This window comes from Fusarium verticillioides, chromosome 1 (genome assembly GCF_000149555.1).
Source record: "Fusarium verticillioides 7600 chromosome 1, whole genome shotgun sequence".
NCBI classification, from domain to species: Eukaryota; Fungi; Ascomycota; class Sordariomycetes; order Hypocreales; family Nectriaceae; genus Fusarium; species Fusarium verticillioides.
In genome coordinates, this window is record NC_031675.1 from 4,389,824 (window position 1) to 4,412,316 (window position 22,493).

The 22,493-nt window shown below is 49.3% G+C and overlaps 8 protein-coding genes across 12 annotated transcripts; 5 read left to right on the forward strand and 3 right to left on the reverse strand.

The window, feature by feature from the left end:
• Nucleotides 1–71: 71 nt before the first annotated feature.
• FVEG_14704 (hypothetical protein) lies at nucleotides 72–4,270 on the reverse strand. Of its 2 annotated transcripts, XM_018903671.1 has the most exons (3): nucleotides 3,597–4,270; nucleotides 3,304–3,497; nucleotides 72–3,224 (listed from the first exon to the last, which is right to left on the reverse strand). In XM_018903671.1, the coding sequence occupies exons 1-3, from the start codon at nucleotides 3,851–3,853 to the stop codon at nucleotides 250–252; spliced, it is 3,426 nt and encodes a 1,141-aa protein (XP_018742919.1). In that variant the 5' UTR covers nucleotides 3,854–4,270; the 3' UTR covers nucleotides 72–249. The 2 variants fall into 2 exon arrangements, with proteins under 2 accessions (XP_018742919.1, XP_018742920.1); XM_018903672.1 differs by having other exon boundaries at nucleotides 72–3,497.
• A 482-nt stretch (nucleotides 4,271–4,752) lies between these two features.
• On the forward strand, nucleotides 4,753–5,845 carry FVEG_14703 (hypothetical protein; the record flags this gene model as incomplete). Of its 2 annotated transcripts, none has more annotated exons than XM_018903669.1 (2): nucleotides 4,753–5,666; nucleotides 5,735–5,845. In XM_018903669.1, the coding sequence occupies one exon, from the start codon at nucleotides 5,238–5,240 to the stop codon at nucleotides 5,553–5,555; it is 318 nt and encodes a 105-aa protein (XP_018742917.1). In that variant the 3' UTR covers nucleotides 5,556–5,666; nucleotides 5,735–5,845. The 2 variants fall into 2 exon arrangements, with proteins under 2 accessions (XP_018742917.1, XP_018742918.1); XM_018903670.1 differs by having other exon boundaries at nucleotides 5,238–5,558; nucleotides 5,614–5,845.
• A 552-nt stretch (nucleotides 5,846–6,397) lies between these two features.
• Nucleotides 6,398–10,104, forward strand: FVEG_00623 (hypothetical protein). Of its 2 annotated transcripts, XM_018887195.1 has the most exons (3): nucleotides 6,398–7,738; nucleotides 7,795–9,656; nucleotides 9,718–10,104. In XM_018887195.1, the coding sequence occupies exons 1-3, from the start codon at nucleotides 7,285–7,287 to the stop codon at nucleotides 9,754–9,756; spliced, it is 2,355 nt and encodes a 784-aa protein (XP_018742915.1). In that variant the 5' UTR covers nucleotides 6,398–7,284; the 3' UTR covers nucleotides 9,757–10,104. The 2 variants fall into 2 exon arrangements, with proteins under 2 accessions (XP_018742915.1, XP_018742916.1); XM_018887196.1 differs by having other exon boundaries at nucleotides 7,795–10,104.
• FVEG_00622 (histidine biosynthesis trifunctional protein) lies at nucleotides 9,891–12,951 on the reverse strand. The gene is made up of 2 exons (XM_018887194.1): nucleotides 10,390–12,951; nucleotides 9,891–10,336 (listed from the first exon to the last, which is right to left on the reverse strand). The coding sequence occupies exons 1-2, from the start codon at nucleotides 12,755–12,757 to the stop codon at nucleotides 10,140–10,142; spliced, it is 2,565 nt and encodes an 854-aa protein (XP_018742914.1). The 5' UTR covers nucleotides 12,758–12,951; the 3' UTR covers nucleotides 9,891–10,139.
• Nucleotides 12,952–13,015: 64 nt separating this feature from the next.
• Nucleotides 13,016–14,587, forward strand: FVEG_00621 (transcription initiation factor TFIID subunit 9B). The gene has a single exon (XM_018887193.1). It carries the CDS (start codon nucleotides 13,528–13,530, stop codon nucleotides 14,287–14,289), a length of 762 nt encoding a protein of 253 aa, XP_018742913.1. The 5' UTR covers nucleotides 13,016–13,527; the 3' UTR covers nucleotides 14,290–14,587.
• Nucleotides 14,245–16,295, reverse strand: FVEG_00620 (mitochondrial-processing peptidase subunit beta). Its single transcript, XM_018887192.1, has 5 exons — nucleotides 16,062–16,295; nucleotides 15,861–15,986; nucleotides 15,733–15,810; nucleotides 14,996–15,681; nucleotides 14,245–14,946 (listed from the first exon to the last, which is right to left on the reverse strand). The coding sequence occupies exons 1-5, from the start codon at nucleotides 16,206–16,208 to the stop codon at nucleotides 14,559–14,561; spliced, it is 1,425 nt and encodes a 474-aa protein (XP_018742912.1). The 5' UTR covers nucleotides 16,209–16,295; the 3' UTR covers nucleotides 14,245–14,558.
• A 356-nt stretch (nucleotides 16,296–16,651) lies between these two features.
• On the forward strand, nucleotides 16,652–19,593 carry FVEG_00619 (hypothetical protein; the record flags this gene model as incomplete). Its single annotated transcript, XM_018887191.1, has 6 exons — nucleotides 16,652–17,304; nucleotides 17,373–17,571; nucleotides 17,616–17,829; nucleotides 17,883–18,890; nucleotides 18,941–19,333; nucleotides 19,385–19,593. The coding sequence occupies 6 exons, from the start codon at nucleotides 16,652–16,654 to the stop codon at nucleotides 19,591–19,593; spliced, it is 2,676 nt and encodes an 891-aa protein (XP_018742911.1).
• Nucleotides 19,594–19,918: 325 nt separating this feature from the next.
• FVEG_00618 (inosine-5'-monophosphate dehydrogenase IMD4) lies at nucleotides 19,919–22,288 on the forward strand. Of its 2 annotated transcripts, XM_018887189.1 has the most exons (3): nucleotides 19,919–20,546; nucleotides 20,742–21,687; nucleotides 21,739–22,288. In XM_018887189.1, the coding sequence occupies exons 1-3, from the start codon at nucleotides 20,087–20,089 to the stop codon at nucleotides 21,929–21,931; spliced, it is 1,599 nt and encodes a 532-aa protein (XP_018742909.1). In that variant the 5' UTR covers nucleotides 19,919–20,086; the 3' UTR covers nucleotides 21,932–22,288. The 2 variants fall into 2 exon arrangements, with proteins under 2 accessions (XP_018742909.1, XP_018742910.1); XM_018887190.1 differs by having other exon boundaries at nucleotides 20,742–22,288.
• The last annotated feature ends 205 nt before the right edge of the window (nucleotides 22,289–22,493 follow it).

Below are 22,493 nucleotides of genomic sequence, written 5' to 3' on the forward strand. Positions count from 1 at the left end.
GTATTGTGGCTGAACTTGCTCCGATTCTACAACTTCAACACTATCATTATAGCCTAGAAATCACAGAATGATGATCGGATAACAAGGCTTGTAATGGTTGAGATGCGATTACTAATGCTGCGAATAACCGTTGGGCTCTATATGATTTATTGTCCACTGTTGCCAAAATGCTAATGCCAAATGCGCTACTCCGCTTTACACGTAACCTCAATGCTAGACATAAATGTATACCACAATAATATACACTCTCTACTCATCCGCAGGCCTATCACTTTCCATGCTTTCCTTCTCTTTTGACGCAGGCTCCTTGCTTTTCTTTTTCATCGAGAACCGCCAAGTTCCCATGCCCATACGACCCTCTTTAGGGGCTTCCTTTGTTTTGAAACTGCCCTGGCCCAACGATGGGCTGCTGGTCACGCTTTCGTAACTGCGGCCAAGTTGCGACAGATCTTCCCCAATTTCATCTGCGTCGCCGATGCTGGAACGATGCTCTGCTGACATATTCTTGTCAGAGAACGTGCTGCTGCCAGGTCCTTTCTTGAAAAGGACGGAATCCTTACTCAGCCTAGAAGACAAGGTGCTGAACTTGCTAGAACTTCCTTTTCTAAACAACTTCTTGACAACACTACTGTCAGCATCCTTGTGGCTCGCGGCGTTGTTGTCGGTAGTAGAATTCGAGGCTGTCATTCCTAGATCCAAAGACTCATGAGATTCCGATATCGAGTTCTGTGTATGAACAGAATACGTGTCGCGAGACATCCGCGAATCTGAAGGTGAATCATCAAGGCTTGGAGGCACTTCAATTGTCGGGGTCAGAACTTCCTTGCCCTTCGTGCGGCCTTCCTTGGACTTTCCGCGTTTCTCTTTATCCTTGCCCTTTGACTTATCCTTATCAGGACTTGCATCCCTCTCTCTACGGGTAAAGAAGGGTGTCCTGAAGGTCGGTGCCGCTGGGTTGAGATGTCGACTCATGGACGCACGGTGACTTGGGGGACGAGATCCGATAACACCGACCTGGCTAGGCGATGTCTGAGGGTCGAGGAGATCGTCATCGTCAAGGATCTCATCATTTGCTGTAGCAAGGGTTGTTTCGAGCACAGTCGGTACTGCACCGAGCGAGGGTCGGCGAGATGGGTTCCTAGAGGACCAGCGTCCTTCGTTCGGGGACCAAACTCCCTTCTTCCCCAGCATAGAGAAATCCCGGGGAATGTTCCAGATAGAGCCGCTGTCCGTTGAGGGTCGAGGAAGATCAATGGATTTGATCGACGCAGGTCGCGAGTGCGGTAAGTCATTATCACCTGTAAGAGCTCCAGAACTACTAGTAAAGGGGTTGAGTCTCTTGGCAGAGAACGGCCTAGACGTAGGCCCCATGCTTGACCTGCTGGTTTCACCTCCGGAGTGCCTATTCATCCAAGAGAAGCTTATCCTGCGCTTGTTACCTGGCATGTCGTGATCATCAGTGCTTCGGGGGAACGATTGGCTCTGTCCTGTCTTGAGGCTGCCGATCGCGGGTCCTTCTACATCTGCCAGCTTCGGACCCCTGTTACGTTGAAAGTTAGATAAGAGGTTAGACAGCCTGTGGCTTGAAGCGAGAGGTGCTTGCTGAGGAGAGGAGTTGATGCTCAGAGAATGAGAGTCAACGTCGTTATACTGGGGGAAAGGTAAGTTATGTGATGAGCCGTGAGGACTGGAAAACATGTTCAGAGAGCGTCCATCAGACGACAGTGGTGACTGCGGGTTCTCTTCCTCAGCGGCAGTAACAGAGTCTGGCAAAAATTGGCTAGGCAGATGCTCTTCAGCATCCTCAAATGTCTCGTCAAAGATACCCGAAGGAAGAAGAGCATGGGCTGTAGGGCTTAGTGGTCCCGCGTTCGCCCTAAAGTCGGCTTCTGACTGGTGATCATCGGCGTTGTCGGCTGCATTGTGATTTATGAATAATATCTGGCTGAATCCAGCCCGACTAAAGCCAGTTGAGAATGTGTCTTCGGGGGGGCCGAATTGGTTGGGCGGAGGTGATAAGTTGATGTGGGAAAGAGAGTTGATATTTCCGCTGTCGAGGATATCTTGGGAAGCAGCAGGCTCAAACTCCATGGCAGTGGGGTCTGGTTGGCTGCTGTAGTAGAGCGCCAACTGATGCTGCTCTTCCTTGAGAAAGCGTATTTGCTGGTCAAGATTATGAAGCTTCTTGGTTTCGGCGACGAGCTGATTGTGCAGTTCCTTTCTCCTGGCATCCCATTCTCTTCGCACGTTCAAGTCATTCTCCTTCCACTGCTCATCATCACCACCTGGAAGTTGCTCTCGAGCAGCCTTGAGGTCTTGAAGCTGTTTTCCCTTCTCCTTCAACTCGGCCTCTAGCTCGGCACATTTCTCCTGCAACTCTGCATTAGAGTCGTCAAGTTCCTGGCCGTCTTTATCCCGCTTAGCTTCCAGCTCTTTCTTCTGCGCTTCGAACCCCTCCCTCTCTTTCTTCATCCTCTCCATCTCATTCTCAAGCTTTGAAGCAGTATCTCGGATCTTGGACTTCTTATTTTCCTTGTCCTTCAACTGCTGCTCTTTTCTCGCGCGATCCTTCTCCGCTGTACGCATTTGCTCCATGGTAGTACGGACGCTGGCCTTGAGCTGAGCGGTCTGTTCCTCCTTCTCTTTGAGCGCCTGTCTCTTGGCATCTTTCTCTTGCTTGAGCTCTTCCTCTTGTTGTTGCAGTTCAGCCTCTTCCTTGGCATACTGAGCCTGAGTCTCGTCGACTTCCTTCCGAGTGGATTCAAATCGGCGATTCAGTTCATCCAGCGATAACTCCGGGCCATCTACAGGTGGAAGCTTGATTTGAGGTTGATCCATGCTGGCGACGGAGGGTGAGTGTCGTCGATTGACTGTATTTCGTCGCTGACTTGGACCCGTGGCGCTAACGTCAGAGGTGGACGCGTTGTTGCCATCAAGGACAGGGGCCGCCTCGACAGACGGCACTGGAGGCTTCTTTTGCGAGTCGGAATCGTCATCTTCATCACCATTTTTTGAATGGGAGTGGTCGTTGTTAGGAAAGCTGGTAGGAACACGTGAGTTACCTAACTGAGGTCTGCCATCTTTTCCGAATGTTCTAAGTCGTAAAACTTGACTTCCAGCCTGGAAGTTATTCGGGCCGACAGCAACAACCCTTATATTGTAAAAGTGATCTGGTTTCAATCCTGTGACAGTGATCGCGACTTCGTTTCCCGGTGATTCGCCAACTATATGGACCGTGTTAGTCAAGGCTTGATATTTTCCTCTGCCGAAGGTTCCGAGATAAATCTCGATAGCAAGACCGACCATGAACGCCATTGACTTGGATAGTATATTTTTGTACCGGCCGATTACTGGTTGGGCGAGTCCAGCTTAGGGTAGCAGCATCGGATCGAATGCCAGCGAGGGAAACATCGGGAGGCTCAGGCACGTCGACCCCGAGGATATTGATCAGGTCTGGAACGGGTTTCCATAACGTCTGCCACGAGCGATGCAGTAGCCTGTAATGAAGGAGAATCAATGGTCAGCGCGGTACAAGGAAAGGGGCGTAGTTGCTTTCTAATTACCAACTAGGCGCGAGACATAGGAGGTTGACTCACCAAACGACAGCACCAAGTGTCAAGACCATCTTGGAGTGATGGATCAAAAGAACATGGATGCGGAAATCCAGCAATGCTTCGACCGTGGCGGGGGACAGATACTCGATCAGACGACGAGGATCGAAGAAGACGGTGAAACTGCTGCACAGAAAGAGGTAGAGCAGGGCTTTCTGGTAGCTGGCGCGAGGGCTATAGATCCACCAGAAGCCAAGTACGCTGAGGATGAGAGTGGTCAAGACGGGCAACTCCCATGACATGTTCTCAGCGGTCTCAATCTTGGTGGAAGATGTTGCTGTCCTTCTCTTCCAGACCACCGACAAGAGTCCAAGTCCAGGTCCAGTTCCGATACCGATACCAAATCCAAGCTCAGGTTGTCGTGTGGGAGGGAAAGATCCTTGAGGCAGATGCCGATGCCGATGCCAACAGTGGGTGAAAAAAAGGCGGGCATGGGTAAGGATGGTCTTGCCTAGACCTTGAGTTAACTAGAGAGACAGCGTGGTCATGGAAAAGGGTGGAGATTTCAGCGGCCCTGTTGGGCTCTGGCCTCCTTCTCTGGTGTTAGTGTTGTCTCGTTAGTTATGGTTGCAGTGTCCAAATTCTCAGCCACAGCGCTGTCCTGTTGTTCATTGCGGAGGTACAGTGTCTTTTGTCGTTCAATGGCACAGTACTCCGTGTGTCGCCTGGTCCTTCAAGCGTTGGCAAATCGTAATGTGCGCCATGTTACCCTGCTTGGCGATCTTTCATGCAAGATACGACAGTTATCACTGTTTTCACTACACTGTATTTGGATAACGTTTGCCACAAATTTGTCCCGGTTTTTCAAGCAATGCTGTAGTTAGAACCCACTGTCTATTAACTTCCAACAGAGCTGTCTATTATTGATTGCAATCAATTCTTACCAACCTATATTCATAAGGTAGTTTATAGTGTTAATACTCACATAAAACTGCTGGAATGCACTCACGAACATGGCGCGCTACTAGCTAGCGTGCGTAAGCGGATTCACGGTCCCTTGGAAACGTCACTGGTGATGTTTGCGTCAGATTTGAAGTTTCCCGCTCACGGAAGACACGACATGGCTGAGTTTTCCCCAACGGCTCGGGTCTTAAAAATGGGGTCCCGTCTGCACGGCATCATCATTTGCCATTGCAAACAAGGCCAGTTTAGGGTTTCTGCCGTTTTACACCCTGCAGAGAGCGGATGAGGGCGCCAAGTGCACGATAGGCGAGTTCCTTGCCATTGTTCGCTCTCAAGTGTACACAATGTCTGCACATCTACCTCTGGACATCGATGCTCTCATTGGGTTCACTCGGACAATATATGCTTTCTCATCCTTCTCCCATGGTCAAATAGTAAGTCTTCGCTGGCATCACCATTATTAGCTTAGGCAGCTTTTTTCAATTGCCGGTTACCGCCTCATCTTCAGCTTTTAGGCCTTTTCTTAGTGCCCATGTATGAGCCTTTCTCCGAGGCTTTGCTCAAGTTGTAATCCCTGCCTAGGTAATGCCAACAGACCCATTACTATTGACTCTGAGCTCGGGATGTCAGCTTTCTTCAAGCATGTGAATTTGTTTGCGCTGGACTGAACAATTTCCACTTCTCGGACTGATATTGTTTGACGAGTTGATATACTCTGGATGAATGATCTGCTTTGGCTGTGACTTGTTCCTTAACGGTCTGTTTTACGCCATAACGGAAGAGAGTTGCAAACACGAGCCTCGATCGATCAATGACATCAGTATCACCACCAGCGTCTTTTATCGTAGCATCCCCTCTTGGCAATGGATCGAGCTTGATAGAAACAAGGGAACGAAACATGAATCTCTTAAAAGATCTGAGATTTGTCAACCTACAACAGAGCGACGTGACGTTTTTCAGTCCTGGTTCAGCATGTGCTTGGGCCGCGGCTTTTTAACCAATCCCCACCTACTGCTGCTCAAGAAATATCTTTTGAAGTAGCAGGTACTTGTTGAATACTACCACCAAGCAAAGTTGTCAGGTTCACTTATGCGACAAGACAGAATAAATCTTTATCAGCATGCAAGATCGTATCAAGATTCGCATACATAGGCAAGTTATATTTCTATATCCCACGCAAAGCTATGACATTGGGTGGCTGTCTAAACATTCAGGGTAAGGTGGTTTGTTTGATAAAGGATGTACCTGGGGAAAGTTTTGCTCTGTCTTTTTATATGAGAGAGAATTCATGTGGTAGTAAGATATTAATATAATCTTTGCCAAATCTTGGATACCTGCCTCGGTTCATACAAAGCGGTAAGTGTGTAAGTGAATGGAAGGCATCCAATATTCGTTACACACGGAGTGGAAAGAACAATAGAAAATGGTAGAGAAACCAAGATTCTCTCACATTTTTAGATACAGGACTATGAAAATAAAGATGGAAGATGTAGATTGTCATCAGAACAATACCAACGAGTGTTATCGACTAACTAAGTGGTATAGTAGTGGTGGTGATAATCAAGCACCTCCAGGTGGAACAAAGCCGCCGGGATTCGAAATCATTATCTGCGGTGAGACATTGAAGCCAGCATATTTTCGAACATGAGTTGACTCGAGTCTGGTATGTGTCTATGCTTCAATCGTTGAACAAAGCTATGTTAAACCCCTGCAGATTTACAGCCTATCCGCGCCATCCAATTATCAGCAATAGTGTTGGTTCAGCGACAGAACCTGAGAGAACAGCATGTCCCAGAATTTAGAAAATATGACGCATTCAGCTGTGAAAATTAACAACTAATCAGGTTTACAGAATCATCTTATTAAAAAAGTATCCGAAAACTGAATGATTGGAGACTTAACTCGACAACTTAGTCCGCCTGAGCCGTTCATGTGATAGATTCTGCCGGGGCATCCATCATCCGTCATGATTCTGGCGGACATCTAGACCCATGCGAGCTGGGGATAGCGTTCTTTGTACCCGGTACTAAGGCAGTGTTATGTTGGGCCGCCCCTCATGGCATTTCTGTTGCACTGACTTCGTCATTCTTCGCTGACTGCAGGCTGTTTCTATGCTTCTATGAGGTGTGCCGTGGCACAGGAGTAAGACGCCTCCAAATCATGATGAAATTACTACACACTCGTTTCTGTGATGTTTCAACCCAAATAATTTCATGTTTGTTATTGTTTAGGACTTCAAATTTCCAAGGAAAAAACACTTCTCCAATCCTGGTGAAGTCTTCACCTGATCTAATCGACTCGGCGACTGGGGTAGTAGTTAAGAGAGAGAAAAAAAAAGGAAGTGACCAGGCAGCCAGGCCAAGCTCGGTCAACAGCATGGAAGCGTCTCTTGTACTCGGTACCTCTATTGTCCATTACCTTGCGCTTAACCCGCCTCAAGCCATTCTGTACCTGCACCTACTCCCCCAACATTTCACATTCCATTCCATCTTTTCTGGTCTGTCTAACTCACCTTAGAATTTCGACTGCATACCTTTGGATCGCCTTACGCTTAAGTTTCCCCTCCATATTCAGATAAACTTCTTTTAGGACTCCGGGCTCTTGTCACCTGCTGCTGTTTCGTTTCCTCTCGGGAGCTTCTCAGTGTCGTTGGCCCTTCGGATCGTCGTGATATCCCCCGCGACAAGCCGCCCCAGCTTCTCCAACTCGCGATCAACATTGACAACACAATAATCTTTCCCATACGACGTCCTCTGCCGTAATAGGCAAGATGCAATATGTGCGCGGTCTCAGCGAGTCCGTCTCGACAGCCTGGAATTCAATCAACCCTGCGACTCTCAGTGGTGCTATTGATGTCATTGTCGTCGAGCACGAGGATGGCACTCTGGTCTGCTCGCCGTTCCATGTCCGATTCGGAAAGTTCTCTCTCCTAAGGCCGTCGGACAAGAAGGTCGAATTCAAGGTCAATGGCGTCAAGCAAAGTTATTCCATGAAACTCGGCGAAGGCGGCGAGGCCTTCTTCGTCTTTGAGACCACAGACAGGATCCCACAGTCGCTGCAGACATCGCCCCTCGTTTCTCCCGCTTCCAGTCCTGCGAGCAGTCCACCCCTAAACCCGGAACAGTCAGAATCTGGTTTGCAGGAGCCGGAAGCGTTCGAGCTTGACGCTTCAGAGTCCAAGCTGCGACGCCCGCTCCCGTCCGTGCTCTATAAGAAAGACGATGGTAACTCTAGGCATATCCTGCCCTCTTTAAGCAAACAAGGACTAACACCAGAGCAGGCTTGATCACACCCCTTTCGACTTCTCCAGAGTTATCCAACGCCCGCCCGGCATCTGGCGACTGGTCTTCAAGGGTGCCTCGACCACATAGTGACGATATTCTCCGTGCCAGTGCTAGAAGCCGAGGTCTAGACGGAAACAGTTCCGCCGACGATGATGAGCATGTTGCTTCTGAACGATCCTCCAGTCCTCCGCCTCTGGCACCGGGCGAGGCTCTCGAACGTGCCAGGGCCTTGTCTAAAGGACTCTCCGCCGCAAGCATACCTACAAAGGTCACTGACAGCGGTGATTTGATGCTAGACATGAATGGGTTCAAGGGAAACGAGGAGGACATTCTTCGGGCTGAGATTTTGGCTCGACAGATTCTTTCCGAAGAGTTGGATGGAAACTATGACATCGGCGCACTCATTGGGTTCGACGAGCAGGGAAACCTATGGATCTACAGCAGTGAAGAGGCCAAACAGGCTGCTATGAACAAGACTATCGAGGCGTCTTTGCAGTCGCACCGCAGGGCTACTGCAGCCGATGCTATTTCTGATCCCGGTTATCAGAGCGACAGTAGCGATGCAACTGCTTCTCCCACTCCATTGCATCGAAGAGCCGAGTCCGACGCTGGCCCTATGGATTTGCAAACTCCTCCCCGCACCCCGCCGAGCTCATCGGGGCATGCAGGAGATCCCAACAGGAATTACGCCAAGACCTTGCGATTGACTAGTCAGCAGCTCAAGGATCTGAAGCTTCAGCCAGGTGCGAACTCGATGGCTTTTACTGTCAATCGAGCTACCTGCAAAGCAAACATGTACCTTTGGAGGCATGAGACGCCTGTTGTCATCTCAGACATTGACGGTACTATTACCAAATCGGACGCCCTCGGCCACGTGTTGAACATGATTGGCCGTGACTGGACTCACTCAGGTGTGGCCAAGTTGTACAGTGATATTTCCGCCAATGGTTATAATATCATGTACCTTACCAGTCGATCCGTTGGACAATCGGATACTACAAGAGCCTACCTGGCGGGTATCGTTCAGGATGGCTATAGGATGCCGCCCGGACCTACAATCCTGTCACCAGATAGAACCATGGCTGCACTAAGGCGAGAGGTCTACCTTCGCAAACCCCACATCTTCAAGATGGCAACTCTTCGAGACATTCGAAACTTATACGGCCCAGATCGTCATCCCTTTTATGCCGGTTACGGAAATCGTTTGACCGATCAGATCTCTTACCGGACCGTCGATGTCCCTCGAAACCGCATTTTCACCATCAATTCAAACTCGGAAGTGTCTCTTGATCTACTGACACTCAACAAGCTCAAGATGAGCTACGTGAATATCAACGAAGTCGTTGACCATTACTTCCCTCCCGTGAGCACACTGGTAAAAGGTGGCGGCGAGGAGTACACAGATTTCACGTATTGGAGGGATGATCCTCTTGCCATGGCTGATTTTTCAGCAAGCGAGAGTGATGATGACGATGACGATGACGGCCTAGGAGGACCTACTAGCGAGTATGGTGATGATGAAGAGGAATACGACGATGACGATGGCGAAATAGATGAAGAAGTGGACGAGATCGGTGAAGGACTTGCTGATAGCTACATCTCTCGAGCATCTATGGATGAGTTTGCCGAAGCCGCAAGTGTTTTGGGCGGTAGCGTTGACGAAGAGCGACTCAAGGCGTCTATGACACGCGACTTGAAAGAAGCTTACGACGAGGAGGATGAAGATGAGATTTACGAAGATGGCGAGGAAGGCCATCAAGACGAACACAAGGCCGACAGAACTCCTGATGCTGCTCCCATTGGACAAAGGCGTCAAGGTCGGCTTAAGGAGGACGTTCTCGCCCAACACATAACAGGGGTTGGTCATCTCGCCGTTGAGAAGTGAAGTGAAGTGAAGGAAAGCTAAGTATCACGAACAGGCCACCGAGGCTATCGCTGCTACTCCTACCAGGCAATAAGTTGTAACGAATTCAAAGGCGTTTTTTAGAGTGTTTATGGGCTATTTTTCATCGACGTTGATGGCGAGAGTCTTTTCTGACTGCATGAGAGGAGTTGGATAAGGTTGACAAGGGGGAGAAAGGGTTTTTACATAGTGAGGCATAGCGCGGCGTTAAGCGTTTCATTGTACTTGTAGTGGTTACATCATGGCATTCTGACAGACAAAGGCTTTTGTTGTTTGACAGGCTGAAATATACTACTTGAGCAAGCTGCATTTTACTCTGGAGCACCATGGTCTGTGTGCATATTGAAACAACATCTTTCTCCAAGCCGGCGCTCCTATCCTAAAGAAAACCCATCTTTTGTCTACATACGCCTTTTTCCATTTGTTGTATGTCCCTGTCTACTGCTGTTGCTTCAAATAGTTGAGTCGGATCTCCACAGCCCTTCTATGAGCCTCAAGCTCCTCGACCTTGGCCAGTTGCATGACGGCGGTACCAACATTCTTGAGACCTTCAGCAGTAAGGTTGGAGCTTGTAATGTGCTTCTGGAACGAGCCCAAGTTGACGCCAGAGTACTGCTTGGCGAATCCATAAGTAGCTGTGAAAGTTGTTAGCATCAATCGCATACAATAAATTAACGAGAGAACTTACGCAAAGAGTGGTTGACACCAGCAGAGTAGTCGCCAACACTCTCAGGGGTCCAGTGACCAATAAACACACTGCCAGCGTTCATGACATGATCAACAGCTTTCTCGGCATCCTTGATTTGGAGGATGAGGTGTTCAGGGGCATACTCGTTGCTGATGCGCATGGCCTCTTCAATGTCCTTGACCTGAACAGTGACAGAGTGAGCAATGGATCCTCGGACGATATCGACACGAGGAAGAGCAAGTGCTTGTTTGTGAACTTCGTCCTCGATAGCCTGGAGCTCCTGCTCGTTGAGGCCAACAGCAAGCAGAATGACTTGGCTATCGACACCATGTTCGGCTTGAGAAAGAAGATCAGAGGCAACAAAAGAAGGGTTGGCATCCTTGTCGGCAACAACAAGAACCTCAGAGGGTCCAGCTGGCATGTCAATACCGCAGCCAGCATTGGTGTCGTTGCTGACGTGCATCTTGGCCGCAGTCACAAATTGGTTACCAGGTCCAAGAATCTTGTCAACCTTGGTGACACTCTCCGTACCATAAGCCAAAGCGGCAACAGCCTGAGCACCACCTGCCAATACAATGCTCTCAGCACCGACCTTGTGAGCAACGTAGACAATTTCAGGGGTAATGCGACCATCAGATCTAGGAGGGGAGGCAAATACAATCTTCTGGCAACCAGCCACCATAGCTGGAACTCCAAGCATCAGAGCAGTACTGGGAAGAACAGCAGTTCCACCAGGGATGTAAAGACCGACTCGCTCAATGGGTCTCGAGAAGCGGCTACAGACAATGCCAGGCATTGTCTCAACCTGGAGAGACTTTTCCTCCTGCTGTGCAGAGTGGAACTTTCGAATATTCTCAAAAGAGACGTCAATAGCTTCAATGGTCTCAGGCGAGATATCCATAAGCTCCTTGGGGAAGGGAGCCTTCAGCACAGGCGATGTCAATGAAGTGGCCTTCTCAAACTTGTGGGTGTAAGATAGAACAGCCTTGTCGCCGCCAGTTCGCACGTCCTCGATGATAGGCTGAATAATCTTCAAGATGGCGTCGGGGGATTTCTGAGATGGTCTCTTGAGCTTCTCTACGAGATCAGCCTTGGAGATCTTTGAGGCATCAACTCGCTCCATAGCAATACGTCCATCAGCTGGTTTCTCTGCTGCTGGCTGTGAGGGCTTCCCGGGGGCTGCATCGATCTCGATACCCTCCTTCTCTGCCCACTTGCCCTTGGCATTGCCTGTTCTACGCTTGACCTTCAAGCTCTTGGCGTCCAGATTAGCCTCAATGTCTGCGAGGCTAACACCTGCGCCAACAGCCTTAGTTAAAGCAAAGTAGATCAAATCAGCAGCTTCGAAAGCGATGTTCTCTTTGGTCTTGCCATCGCAAAGCTCCTCTGCTTCCTCCATAATCTTTGCTCGCAGAAGCTTCTCATCGGAGAATAAGCGGGCCGTGTAAGAACCCTCAGGGGCAGACTCTTTGCGTGACTTGAGTGTCTGTTCGAGTGCTGAAATGCCTTTGAGGTCTCCAAAGCAGCCAAACTGCTGGAGGTGGCAGAAACGGCCATTCTGATTAACCACAAATTTGAGAGTGTCGTTGTCACAGTCGAGACCAATTCGCAACAGTTCCTGGGTGTCACCAGAAGTAAGTCCCTTCACCCAAAGACCACGTTTGCGACTCTGGTAGACTCCGGTTTGTGTTCTGAGAGCCTCCAGAATACTCTCCTCGCTGGTATAGGCGAGACCCAACGCGATCCCGGCATCATCGGTAACCACAGTAGGGATAAGGCCGTCAGGTCGATCGGATTTCCAGTATGATGCGATAACCTTAGATAACAATAATCGACCCGAATCGTTCCTGTCGGTCGTCAACCTTGTAGAAGGGATGATAGGGATTGCATTGGCCTTCTTGGCGATTTCGATGAACTTTTCGATATCGGTCTTAGGAGCTGGCTTAATGTAAAGGCTCTTGATCTTCTTGGCTGATGCTTCCTTAATAAACTTGTCGACGTCGCTCGATGAAATGTCGAAATCTTTTACTAATAGACCATTTTTGGAAGCTGTGGAAATGTCAAGGGAAGAAACAGTGGGAATGGCTCTTGCGCCATATTCTGTGTACTCAGAGTAGGACTCTGAAGCAACAAAAACCGTTCGAACCCCGCCATCGAGCAACGCAATCACATCGCCTGGGTCACTTAAACCCGTGGCATCCATGTGAACATTGGTTCCGGCACTGGGGCGACCCCAATCCTTAGAAGCTATCTCATAGAAAGGAGCTCCCAGAAGGGCAATCTCATGACGAGTGAGGCCATCATTGGTAGCCTGTCCATCGGGGCTGCCAATACTCACCAAGAATGGCAGTGGTAGAGTCGTCTCCATCTTTGTAACGAACCAGATGAATACAATTGGTGTCGATTATAGTCGAAAGCTTAGCATGGAGGTTGTTAAATCGAGTAGTGAATGAGTGAAGATCGCCTGTGGAAAAAGTTGAATTGATGACTATGAGTCCTCCTGCATCGGCGAGAAATGGTGGGGCACTCTTTACTCATTGCCCCTCCGTCGTTCTTTCCTTGCTTGAAATCCGACTTCCGCCAGTGGCTACTTAGGTACCTACCTAAGTATAGTACTTTAGACATATGATACCTAGGTATCTAGTAATGAGGAAAGAAAGTGCGATTCGAGGTTACAAGCCGTTTTCGCCTCATACTCCCTAATGGCCTTTAAGACTAACTCATTTTGATCCTGTCATTCTCATGACTTTGCTGTTTTGGAAAGCTCTTTTTATCGGAATGAGCGCATCAGAATTTAAGGTGTGGTCTGTGCAGTTTTCGCTACCAGATCACATCTCGGATTATCGAAACTTCCGGCCAAAGCACCTGGCATGCGACTCACCGTCGCAAAGGATATAACTCGAGGTCAATCAGCTCTCGACTTAGCACGTTAACTTTTACTGTAGGTATTTTCCTCAAAGGTGAAGGCACTTTCAATCGCAAGTCAACTTTGTTTCGTCAGCTTCACTCATTGATAGCACGGGCGTCTTTCAACCTTACCAAACACGAACTCAAGTTCTTCGCGTGATATGGCTTCAAGGCCTTCACGAACAGTCGCATCTAGGATACCTATTACGAAGCATTGCATCATCGATCAAGATGTCATCAAGCCAACCCCAAGTAAACGGGGTTCCTGCCTCATCGGCAAGCACTTCGCAACCATTACCAAGCACACAAACCACGGCGGCCGCTTCTAGCCAAACTGCTGCTGCAGCCTCACAGAACGCACCTCCTCCAGCGCCATCAACAACCGCCCCTCGACCGCGCGACTCAAGGCTTATCGAACTACTGCTCACATCGCAAGGCGTCACCGCTTATGAGCCACGCGTTCCCCTCCTCCTTCTCGACTTCGCCTACCGCCATACCTCATCTGTTCTTAGCGATGCGCTACATCTTTCCGGCGACCCATATGTCACACAAGCCGGCTCCAAACCATCAGCAAATGCTGGAGCAATCTCAGCACCTGCAGGCGACGCTGCAGTCACCGCCAATGCCGTTAAGCTCGCCATCGCTGCGCGACTCAGCTATCAGTTCCGCGGAGGAAACGCAGGCGGGGGGATTAGCAAAGATTACATGCAAGAACTTGCGCGCGAACGCAACAAGGTAGCACTGCCTAAAATTGTGCCCAGTGAATGGGGTGTGCGACTACCAAGCGAACGATTCGTCCTGAGTGGCACAAGTTGGGGACTGAAGGATGTATGGGATGAAGAGGATGAAGAGGAAGAGGAACAAGGAGGTGATGCCATGGAGGGCATTGAGGGTCCCGAGCCTGAAGATATCGGCGGAGATGGGGTTGAGGGTGGGACAGTAGAGGATATGTTTGGTGAGGATGTCGACGAGGAGATGGCTGAGGAGGGCTAGGTGTCCGTCTTTTCATCTAATCAATGATCATGACACAATGCATTCTAATTCAAGGAAGACAATAGACGCTACCTCGGAAGCACTACAGATACTATACGACAAAATTGCAATTAGCTACTGATGGCAGTACAGTCAAGGCACAATTAGCACAACTCCGTGTTACCTAGCATGAACAGAGGAAATCTTATGGTACACTAGGCCTGTAAACGGTATCTCATACACTCTATACCCTTATTTCGATTTTCACAATCTCATCAGCCCTCTCTTCTTCAAAACTTGGGCTTCATGGTGTTGCGAAGTCTCTGGTAGTCAAAGAGACCCTCAATAGTTCCAACAGCGCTAACAGCAATATCCCGATCCCAAAGTTTTCGGTTGGCGAAGTCCATGATATCCTTCTCGGTGATAGCATCAATCTTTCGCTCAATCTCGTTAGGGGCCATGCGGCGGCCAGTGGTCACGAGCTGTCGGCCAATGTCCTCAGCAACCGCTGTGGTGCCATCGAGTGATAGGAGGATGGAGGCCTTGAGCTGAGCCTTGGCACGCTCGGTCTCAGCGGCGCTGACGTTGGTGCAGAGGCGCATCCACTCACGGATAGCGAAGTGGACGAGGTCGTCAACTCGGTCAGGCTTGTCGGAAACAAGGTAGATACCCCAAAGACTATGACGAGTTAGTTACTTCAAATTTATGGTATGACATCAAGACCTACCCAGTGTCGTTGTAGCTAGTGGAGAAGCTCATGAAGCTGTTAGCAAGGTCGTGCTTATGGACCCAGCCGCTGAGCTTGCTGCCCTGGTGGGGAGCCTGGCCAACAGCCTTGTCGTAGTTGCCAACAATAGCCTGAGCGACAAGAGCAGTGAAGTAGTCCTCAGAGTTCCAGCTGACACCCTCAACAGCGAGGGCTATGTTAGCAGTAGGCATGCCGTCATCTCGGACACGGACGTCAGAACCCATGAAGTCAGCCTTCTGCTTGGAGGCAAGGTAGGCGCTGGTCTGGGGAGCACTTGAGGGAAGGCCGGAGAAGTGCTTCTCAGCGAGCTCGACGAGCTGCTCGTGAGGGATGCCACCGGCACCAACGAGAACCATACGGTCAGCAGTGTAGTTGTTCTTGATGTAGTCGGTGAGCTCTTTTCGGGTGATGTCGCGGATGTTCTGTCGAGGGCCAAGGATAGTGCGGCCAAGGGGCTGGTGCTGGAAAGCAGTAGCATGGAGGTGATCGAAAACAACCTCCTCAACCTGCTTCTCAACCTCCTCGGACTCTCGGAGAATAACGTCGCGCTCACGCTCGATGGCGGACTCCTCGAGCTTGGAGTTCTGGAGAATATCGGAGAGGATATCGACACACTGGGGAACATCAGAGTTGAAAGCCTTGGCGAAGTAGACGGTGTTCTCGCGCTGAATGGTCGTTAGCATCAGTCAATTCCGTATCCCCTTCATCCGACTGACCGAAGTGTAGGCGTTCAGGTGACCACCCATGTTCTCAATCTCCAACTCCAATTGCTGCTGAGTTCGCTTTGCAGTACCCTGATTGCATTGTTAACGATTGGTCTTGGCCAATTGATGGGTTGTCGAACCTTGAAAGCGAGATGCTCAAGGAAGTGGGCGGTACCGTTGGTCTCGTCAGTCTCAGCCCGGGAACCGGCATCGATCCAGACACCGACGGTCGACGTTTGCGCAAAGGGCGAGTGCTCGGTAGCGACCTATCAGAAGGGCGTGTCAGGAGGGCAGTCCCAAGCGGTTGTCGAGGCCAATTGACCTCGGTTGATGATGCTCACAGTCAATCCATTCTTTAGAGTCGAAGTCTGAGTCTTGCCGACAGTAGAGGGGGTGGCAAAGCCTCGTGTGAAAGGAGCGGCGGCCGAAAGACCAGCACGGTTTCGCAGACCTCGCGAGAGGTTCAAAGCCAGTCTCCGGGACGCCATGACGCAGGTTTGGAGGGTCGACGCTGAATTGAGTGGTTTGATGAAATCTTTCGATCTGGCTCGGCTAGAAGCTTTACTGAGATAATTTGCAGCCTGAGCACTGAGGCAGAAGCTTAGTCATTCCGGCTGTCCCCGAATCAGAACGACTCGAAATCAAGGCCGGAGCCAATGATAAGCACCCATTACTAACCAATTCCAACTCCACTGAAACTCCACTATAACCCAGGCCGTCCGTTTTCGTGAGCTTCTATGACAATGCCTTGTCAACACAAATGTCGTCGCACAACATCAAACTTGTTGATGTGATTTTGTGCCTGTTACCTTGATTTCCAAGTTTCAAATGTTCACTAAACTCTATACATGCGAAGCCTGAATTTCTCAGTCAACTGGATAAATAAACCTATTTCAATCAAGTCTGCTCCTCTTGTTCTCATTTCATCGCGATGCCTTCTGACAATTACAACTTTGGCGATGTCTTCCAGGCGATTTACATCGCCAAGCAGAAACCTTCGCCACGCCCCGTTTCTGAAGACATGAAAGTTGTTTTACAAAGCTTCCCGCCTCTCGGGAAAGTGACACCTATCCAGGGTACAGAGGTCACTTTGACGCTTGTCCTTGAGATACCCAAGTACCGTACCAATGAGCCATGGGAAGCCTCAGTATGGCACTCGGTAGACGGCTCAGATTGGAAGGATCTGGAGGTAGTCTCACTCACAGAGACTGGAGCCCCCCAGGCTCTCCAAGCACTGGATGATTCCATGTCACGATTCTATTTCACATCTTCCTTCTCATTTACAACATCTGTGCAGTTCACTTTCAAGTTCCGTCATAGTCCTGATGCAGACTGGAGATGGATTCGTGATGAACGGGATGTCAATGATGGCTTGATTGTCAATGCCTCTAACAGGATTCCTTCTAGTGATCTCTCTGATTCAATTCCTGATCTCAACTCTCAAGACTGGAGTGTCAAGCCACGTTTGAGTCAATCACCTAGAACTTCACTCTGGTCACTCGAAGCAGTCATTCCAGCTGCAAATGGCGATGAGTCTTCGTACAGAGACATCAGTGTCGGTACTCCCTGGGGCTCTTTTGTTAGGTAAGTTCGGCTGAGTGACACGGCATACAGAAAATCCATTAGCAACCATGTTATCTGACTTAACACAGATGGTTTTCTCTTGTCAGACTATGGTCACCGTGGCTTGCACCTCGCCATGGGCACTCTCAATTCAAACTCGATAAAGATGCCATTCTCTGTTGCTTCTTAAGCCCCCAAGGTCATAACCTAGTGTTCCTTGCCGTCGGCGGTGTCAGTCATGTCTTGCCAGTATTTCGAAGCGAGCCCAATGGAAAGCTGCAGGTTCATGTAAGTGTATCTGATGCAGCTTCCTGCAGTATCTAACAGTTCAGATCCGAAATGACGGTCTCTCCGAAGAAAAGGCCGTTATTCTTGTTTCAGTTGGAGACGATTTCGACTGCACCATTGCATCTGTGATGTATCATGCTCGAGATATGGTTGCGGGAACAAAGAAAGCCAGCGATGAGTTGTCACAGGCCTTGTCCGCATTGAAGAGGGACTTCAAGGCAGAGTGGCTAGAATACTGGTTTGATGGACTGGGTTTCTGTGTGTTCTTGAGTACTTTTAACTTCGAAAGACCACGAACTAATTATATACAGGCACATGGAACGCTCTGGGCCAACGACTAACAGAACAGAGAATATTCGACGCTCTCGATAAGCTTTCTGAGCACGATATCCAGGTATCTAGTCTCATTATTGATGACAACTGGCAGTCGATCGACTGTCGTGGCCCAAGCCAGTTTCAATATGGTTGGAACGAGTTTGAAGCGGAACCCAAGGGGTTTCCCAAAGGCTTGAAATCCACCATATCTCATATTCGACAGAACCATCCACATATCCAACACATTGCTGTTTGGCATGCCCTCCTGGGCTATTGGGGTGGCATTGCTCCTGATGGCAAGCTTGCCAAGACATACAAGACCATCGTAGTGACACGGGAAGAAGCTGACCGCCGAAATCTTCCGTTAGGTGGGAAGATGACGGTAATCGCACAAGAAGATGTGTATCGATTCTATGATGATTTTTATCGATTCCTTTCAGATGCCGGTATCGATGCTGTTAAGACGGATGCGCAGTTCATGATCGATACGTGGATTGAAGCATCCCCGCGCCGAGATCTGATCAATACGTACCTCGATGCGTGGACCATCTCACTTCGTCACCTCAGTTACAAGGCGATATCATGTATGTCGCAGTTCCCTGAGGCACTCTTCCATTCGCAGATGCCAACCAATCGGCCTACCATTCTTGTTCGAAACTCTGACGACTTCTTCCCTGAGGTTCCTGCTTCACATCCATGGCACGTGTGGACAAATGCGCACAATGCTATCTTTATGCAGCATCTAAATGTTCTTCCCGACTGGGACATGTTCCAAACTGTCCATGACTATTCCGGATTTCATGCTGCGGCCAGATGTGTGAGCGGAGGTCCAATTTATATCACTGATGTTCCCGGTGAGCATGACATGGATCTTATTGAGCAAATGAGTGGTCGTACCCCGCGGGGTAAGACTGTCATATTCCGGCCAAGCTCTTTAGGAAAGGCCGTTGACCCTTATATCGGATACGACGATGATTTACTCCTCAAGGTTGGAAGCTATCATGGTAAGAATTATCTAGAGGGAAGCTAGTAGTGTATACTAATCATGATTCAGGAGCCTCACAGACCGGAAGCCCTATCATGGCCATTTTCAATATCTCCTCTCGGCCATTGACTGAATTGGTAGCTCTTTCAGCGTTCCCTGGTGTGGTCCGCGACCTTGAATACCTGGTTCGTGCTCATACCACAGGCAGGGTTTCTCGTCCTACAAAGATCGAGAGCCCAGAATCACTATTTACTATCTCATTGCCTGTCAGAGGCTATGATATTCTCTCCGCCTTTCCTTTGACTCGCCTATCCAGCAAGAACCATGGCAATGTCGCGATCTCGAATTTAGGCCTGTTAGGCAAGATGGCTGGTGCAGCAGCAATCCTCATGAACGATGTTCAAGTGCGAGAGAATGGACGTGTTCTGATTGATACGCGAGTTAAAGCATTTGGCACCCTAGGTAAGGAGTATTACTGTTTTTTTTATTTGACTAAAATCTGACAATCTTCAGGGATCTATGTATCTACACTCCCTTCTTTGACGATTGCAGATGATTTTCTGATCACGGTTCAAGAAAAGGTCATACCTGTGTATACCGTGGCCATTTCTAAGGTTGATGCTTGTGTACTTGAGATCAACATTGGAAAAGCCTGGAAGGAATTGGGTCTTGAAACTCGATGGGGAAATGACGTCGAAGTCAAAGTCTACTTCAGTTTGTGAAAAGTGTCTGCTCACACATATTCAAGAAGAAAAAGAACAACTTGCCAAACTCAATATATACTGAACTTATTCGTTACCATAAGTCATATAAGTTTGTAAACAAGTGTAGTTTATTCATGCGAAGAGGTGGACACCACAGCTGCAGGGTAAGTCAATTTCAGCGTGGTGATGAAGAGCTGATTAATTTTAGCGATCTCGGCAAGAAAAACTAGCAGAGGTTCGAATCCACCTGCCTCAAGAGCCTTGGCCAAGTTCATCCATTCAGAGAAGCAACTGCCCCTCCAAGTCGCCCCTCACCTTGCAGGGTCTCGCGTCCCATAAAAAAGTTTTTGAGGCAGCACCACCAATTCTTTTCTCTTTTCTTTCTTTCGGGAAGAAGCGTTCTATCAATCTTAGCAGTCGATACTAAAGGCCAGAGCTTGCTTATCGACTCAACTCGCCTTCGACCTCACATTTTCATTCTCCTCGTCATATACTCTTTTATCTGCCAGTCATGTCTGCCTTGGTCCTTGACTACACCACAGCCCTCGAGGTGCTGAAGGAGTACAAGCAGAAGGATGGTCTCGACATCCACGAGCTTATGGACACAACCAAGCACGGCGGTCTTACCTATAATGACTTCCTGCTTCTGCCCGGCTACATTGGCTTCGCTGCCTCTGAGGTCACCCTCGATGCGCCCATCACTAAGCGCATTACTCTCAAGACCCCCTTCGTCTCGTCTCCCATGGACACTGTCACGGAGCACGAGATGGCTATCCACATGGCTCTCCAGGGTGGTCTTGGTGTTATTCATCACAACTGCTCTCCTGAGGCCCAGGCCGATATGGTCCGCAAGGTCAAGCGATACGAGAACGGGTTCATCCTCGACCCTATCGTCATTGATCGCAACACCACTGTTGGTGAGGCTAAAGCTCTGAAGGAGAAGTGGGGTTTCGGTGGTTTCCCAGTCACTGGTGAGTTTTATACAGCATCCTCACCTCTCACAAGATTGCATGATTATACACCCTTTTATATAACTTTCGTTCCACCGTATAGACTATTGTCATGGGGACTTTCTTCACTATGATCAATCGCCACAACTCATTGTTTTGTCATCCGAGCTCGCATTGCCCCGCACAAGAATATTGGGCTGACAAGAAAATTTTTAGCCGATGGCAAGCTTGGTTCCAAGCTGCTTGGTATTGTTACCAACCGAGACCTACAGTTCGAGGAGGATCTTGACCAGCCTGTATCCAATGTCATGGTTACTGACCTTGTCACTGCTCCCGAGCACGTCACTCTCCTCGAAGCCAACAAAAGTCTTTCCAAGTCCAAGAAGGGCAAGCTGCCCATTGTCGACAAGGATTTCAACCTGGTCTCTATGATCTCTCGCTCCGATTTGACCAAGAACCAGCACTTCCCCAATGCCTCCAAGCTTCCCGACAGCAAACAGCTCCTTTGCGCTGCTGCCATTGGTACTCGCCCCGAGGACAAGCTTCGCCTCAAGAAGCTGGTTGACGCTGGTCTTGACATCGTTATCCTTGACAGCTCTCAGGGTAACAGCATGTACCAGATTGAGATGATCAAGTGGGTGAAGAGTGAGTTCCCTGGTGTCGATGTCATTGGCGGAAACGTCGTGACTCGAGAGCAGGCTGCGTCTCTGATCGCTGCTGGTGTCGACGGTCTCCGAATCGGTATGGGCAGTGGCTCCGCCTGTATTACACAGGAGGTTATGGCTGTCGGCCGTCCTCAAGCCGCCGCTGTCTACAGCGTCAGCCGCTTCGCTGCCCGCTTCGGTGTTCCTTGTATCGCCGATGGTGGTATCCAGAACGTTGGCCACATCGTCAAGGGCCTTGCTCTGGGTGCTTCTACCATCATGATGGGTGGTCTCTTGGCTGGTACCACTGAGTCTCCCGGTACTTCTTTCGTCTCCCGCGAGGGTAAGCTCGTTAAGGCTTACCGAGGTATGGGAAGTATCGATGCTATGCAGGACAAGAAGGCCGGTAACGGTGGTAAGGACAGCCAGAAGAGCAATGCTGGTACTGCCCGTTACTTTTCTGAGGGTGATAGCGTCCTGGTTGCTCAGGGTGTCTCTGGCGCTGTTGCTCACCGAGGGTAAGTCATAATCCGAAGCAGAATGTAAACGTGAATGCTAACATACAATAGTTCGATCAACAAGTTTGTCCCCTATCTTGCTGCTGGACTCAAGCACTCTCTCCAGGACAGTGGTATGACCAGCCTTAAGACTATGCACGAGAGTGCCGAGGCCGGTGAGCTGCGCTTCGAGCTTCGAACAGCCAGCGCCCAGTTGGAGGGCAACGTCAACATGGAGTCATATGAGAAGAAGCTTTATGCGTAATGATATATGTTTGGAAAAAATGATGGGACGATGGAAAGGGATACGGAAAAAGGGACTGGTTTGTTTATATGCATTCAATTGCATTGGGGAATTGGGCACAAGATTCAGAAGGGTTTGATTTGGGTTGAGGGTAAAGAGCCTCTGTGACCGTAGATCTGAATAGGCGTTTGTCCAACCACTATAGAGGTGCGGCGTGGGCGTTTTGCTGTCAGTCTGAAAAAAACGACAAGGACAGAGGTCATGAATGATATTTTTATTGATACCCCAGGGATACTGAAGTGCTGCCGGTCTGTCCGAGTTGTGATGCGTCCTGCGAGGATCATAGGAGACATTAACGCCAGCACCAGTCCATAAATGTAAATATCATTGAGCGATTGTACCAATAAATCCTCAAGAATCGCTCAGCATGGCTTATATCTGACAATCCGGACGCTGATCTCACAAGTTGTGATTCCGAGCATCGGAATAGCTCCGTAACATGGAAATCGCCGAAATATCAAAGTGCAGAGACCGTAATCCCGGAAAGCATCATTGCAAAGCATAACAAAACCATGCCTCGAAG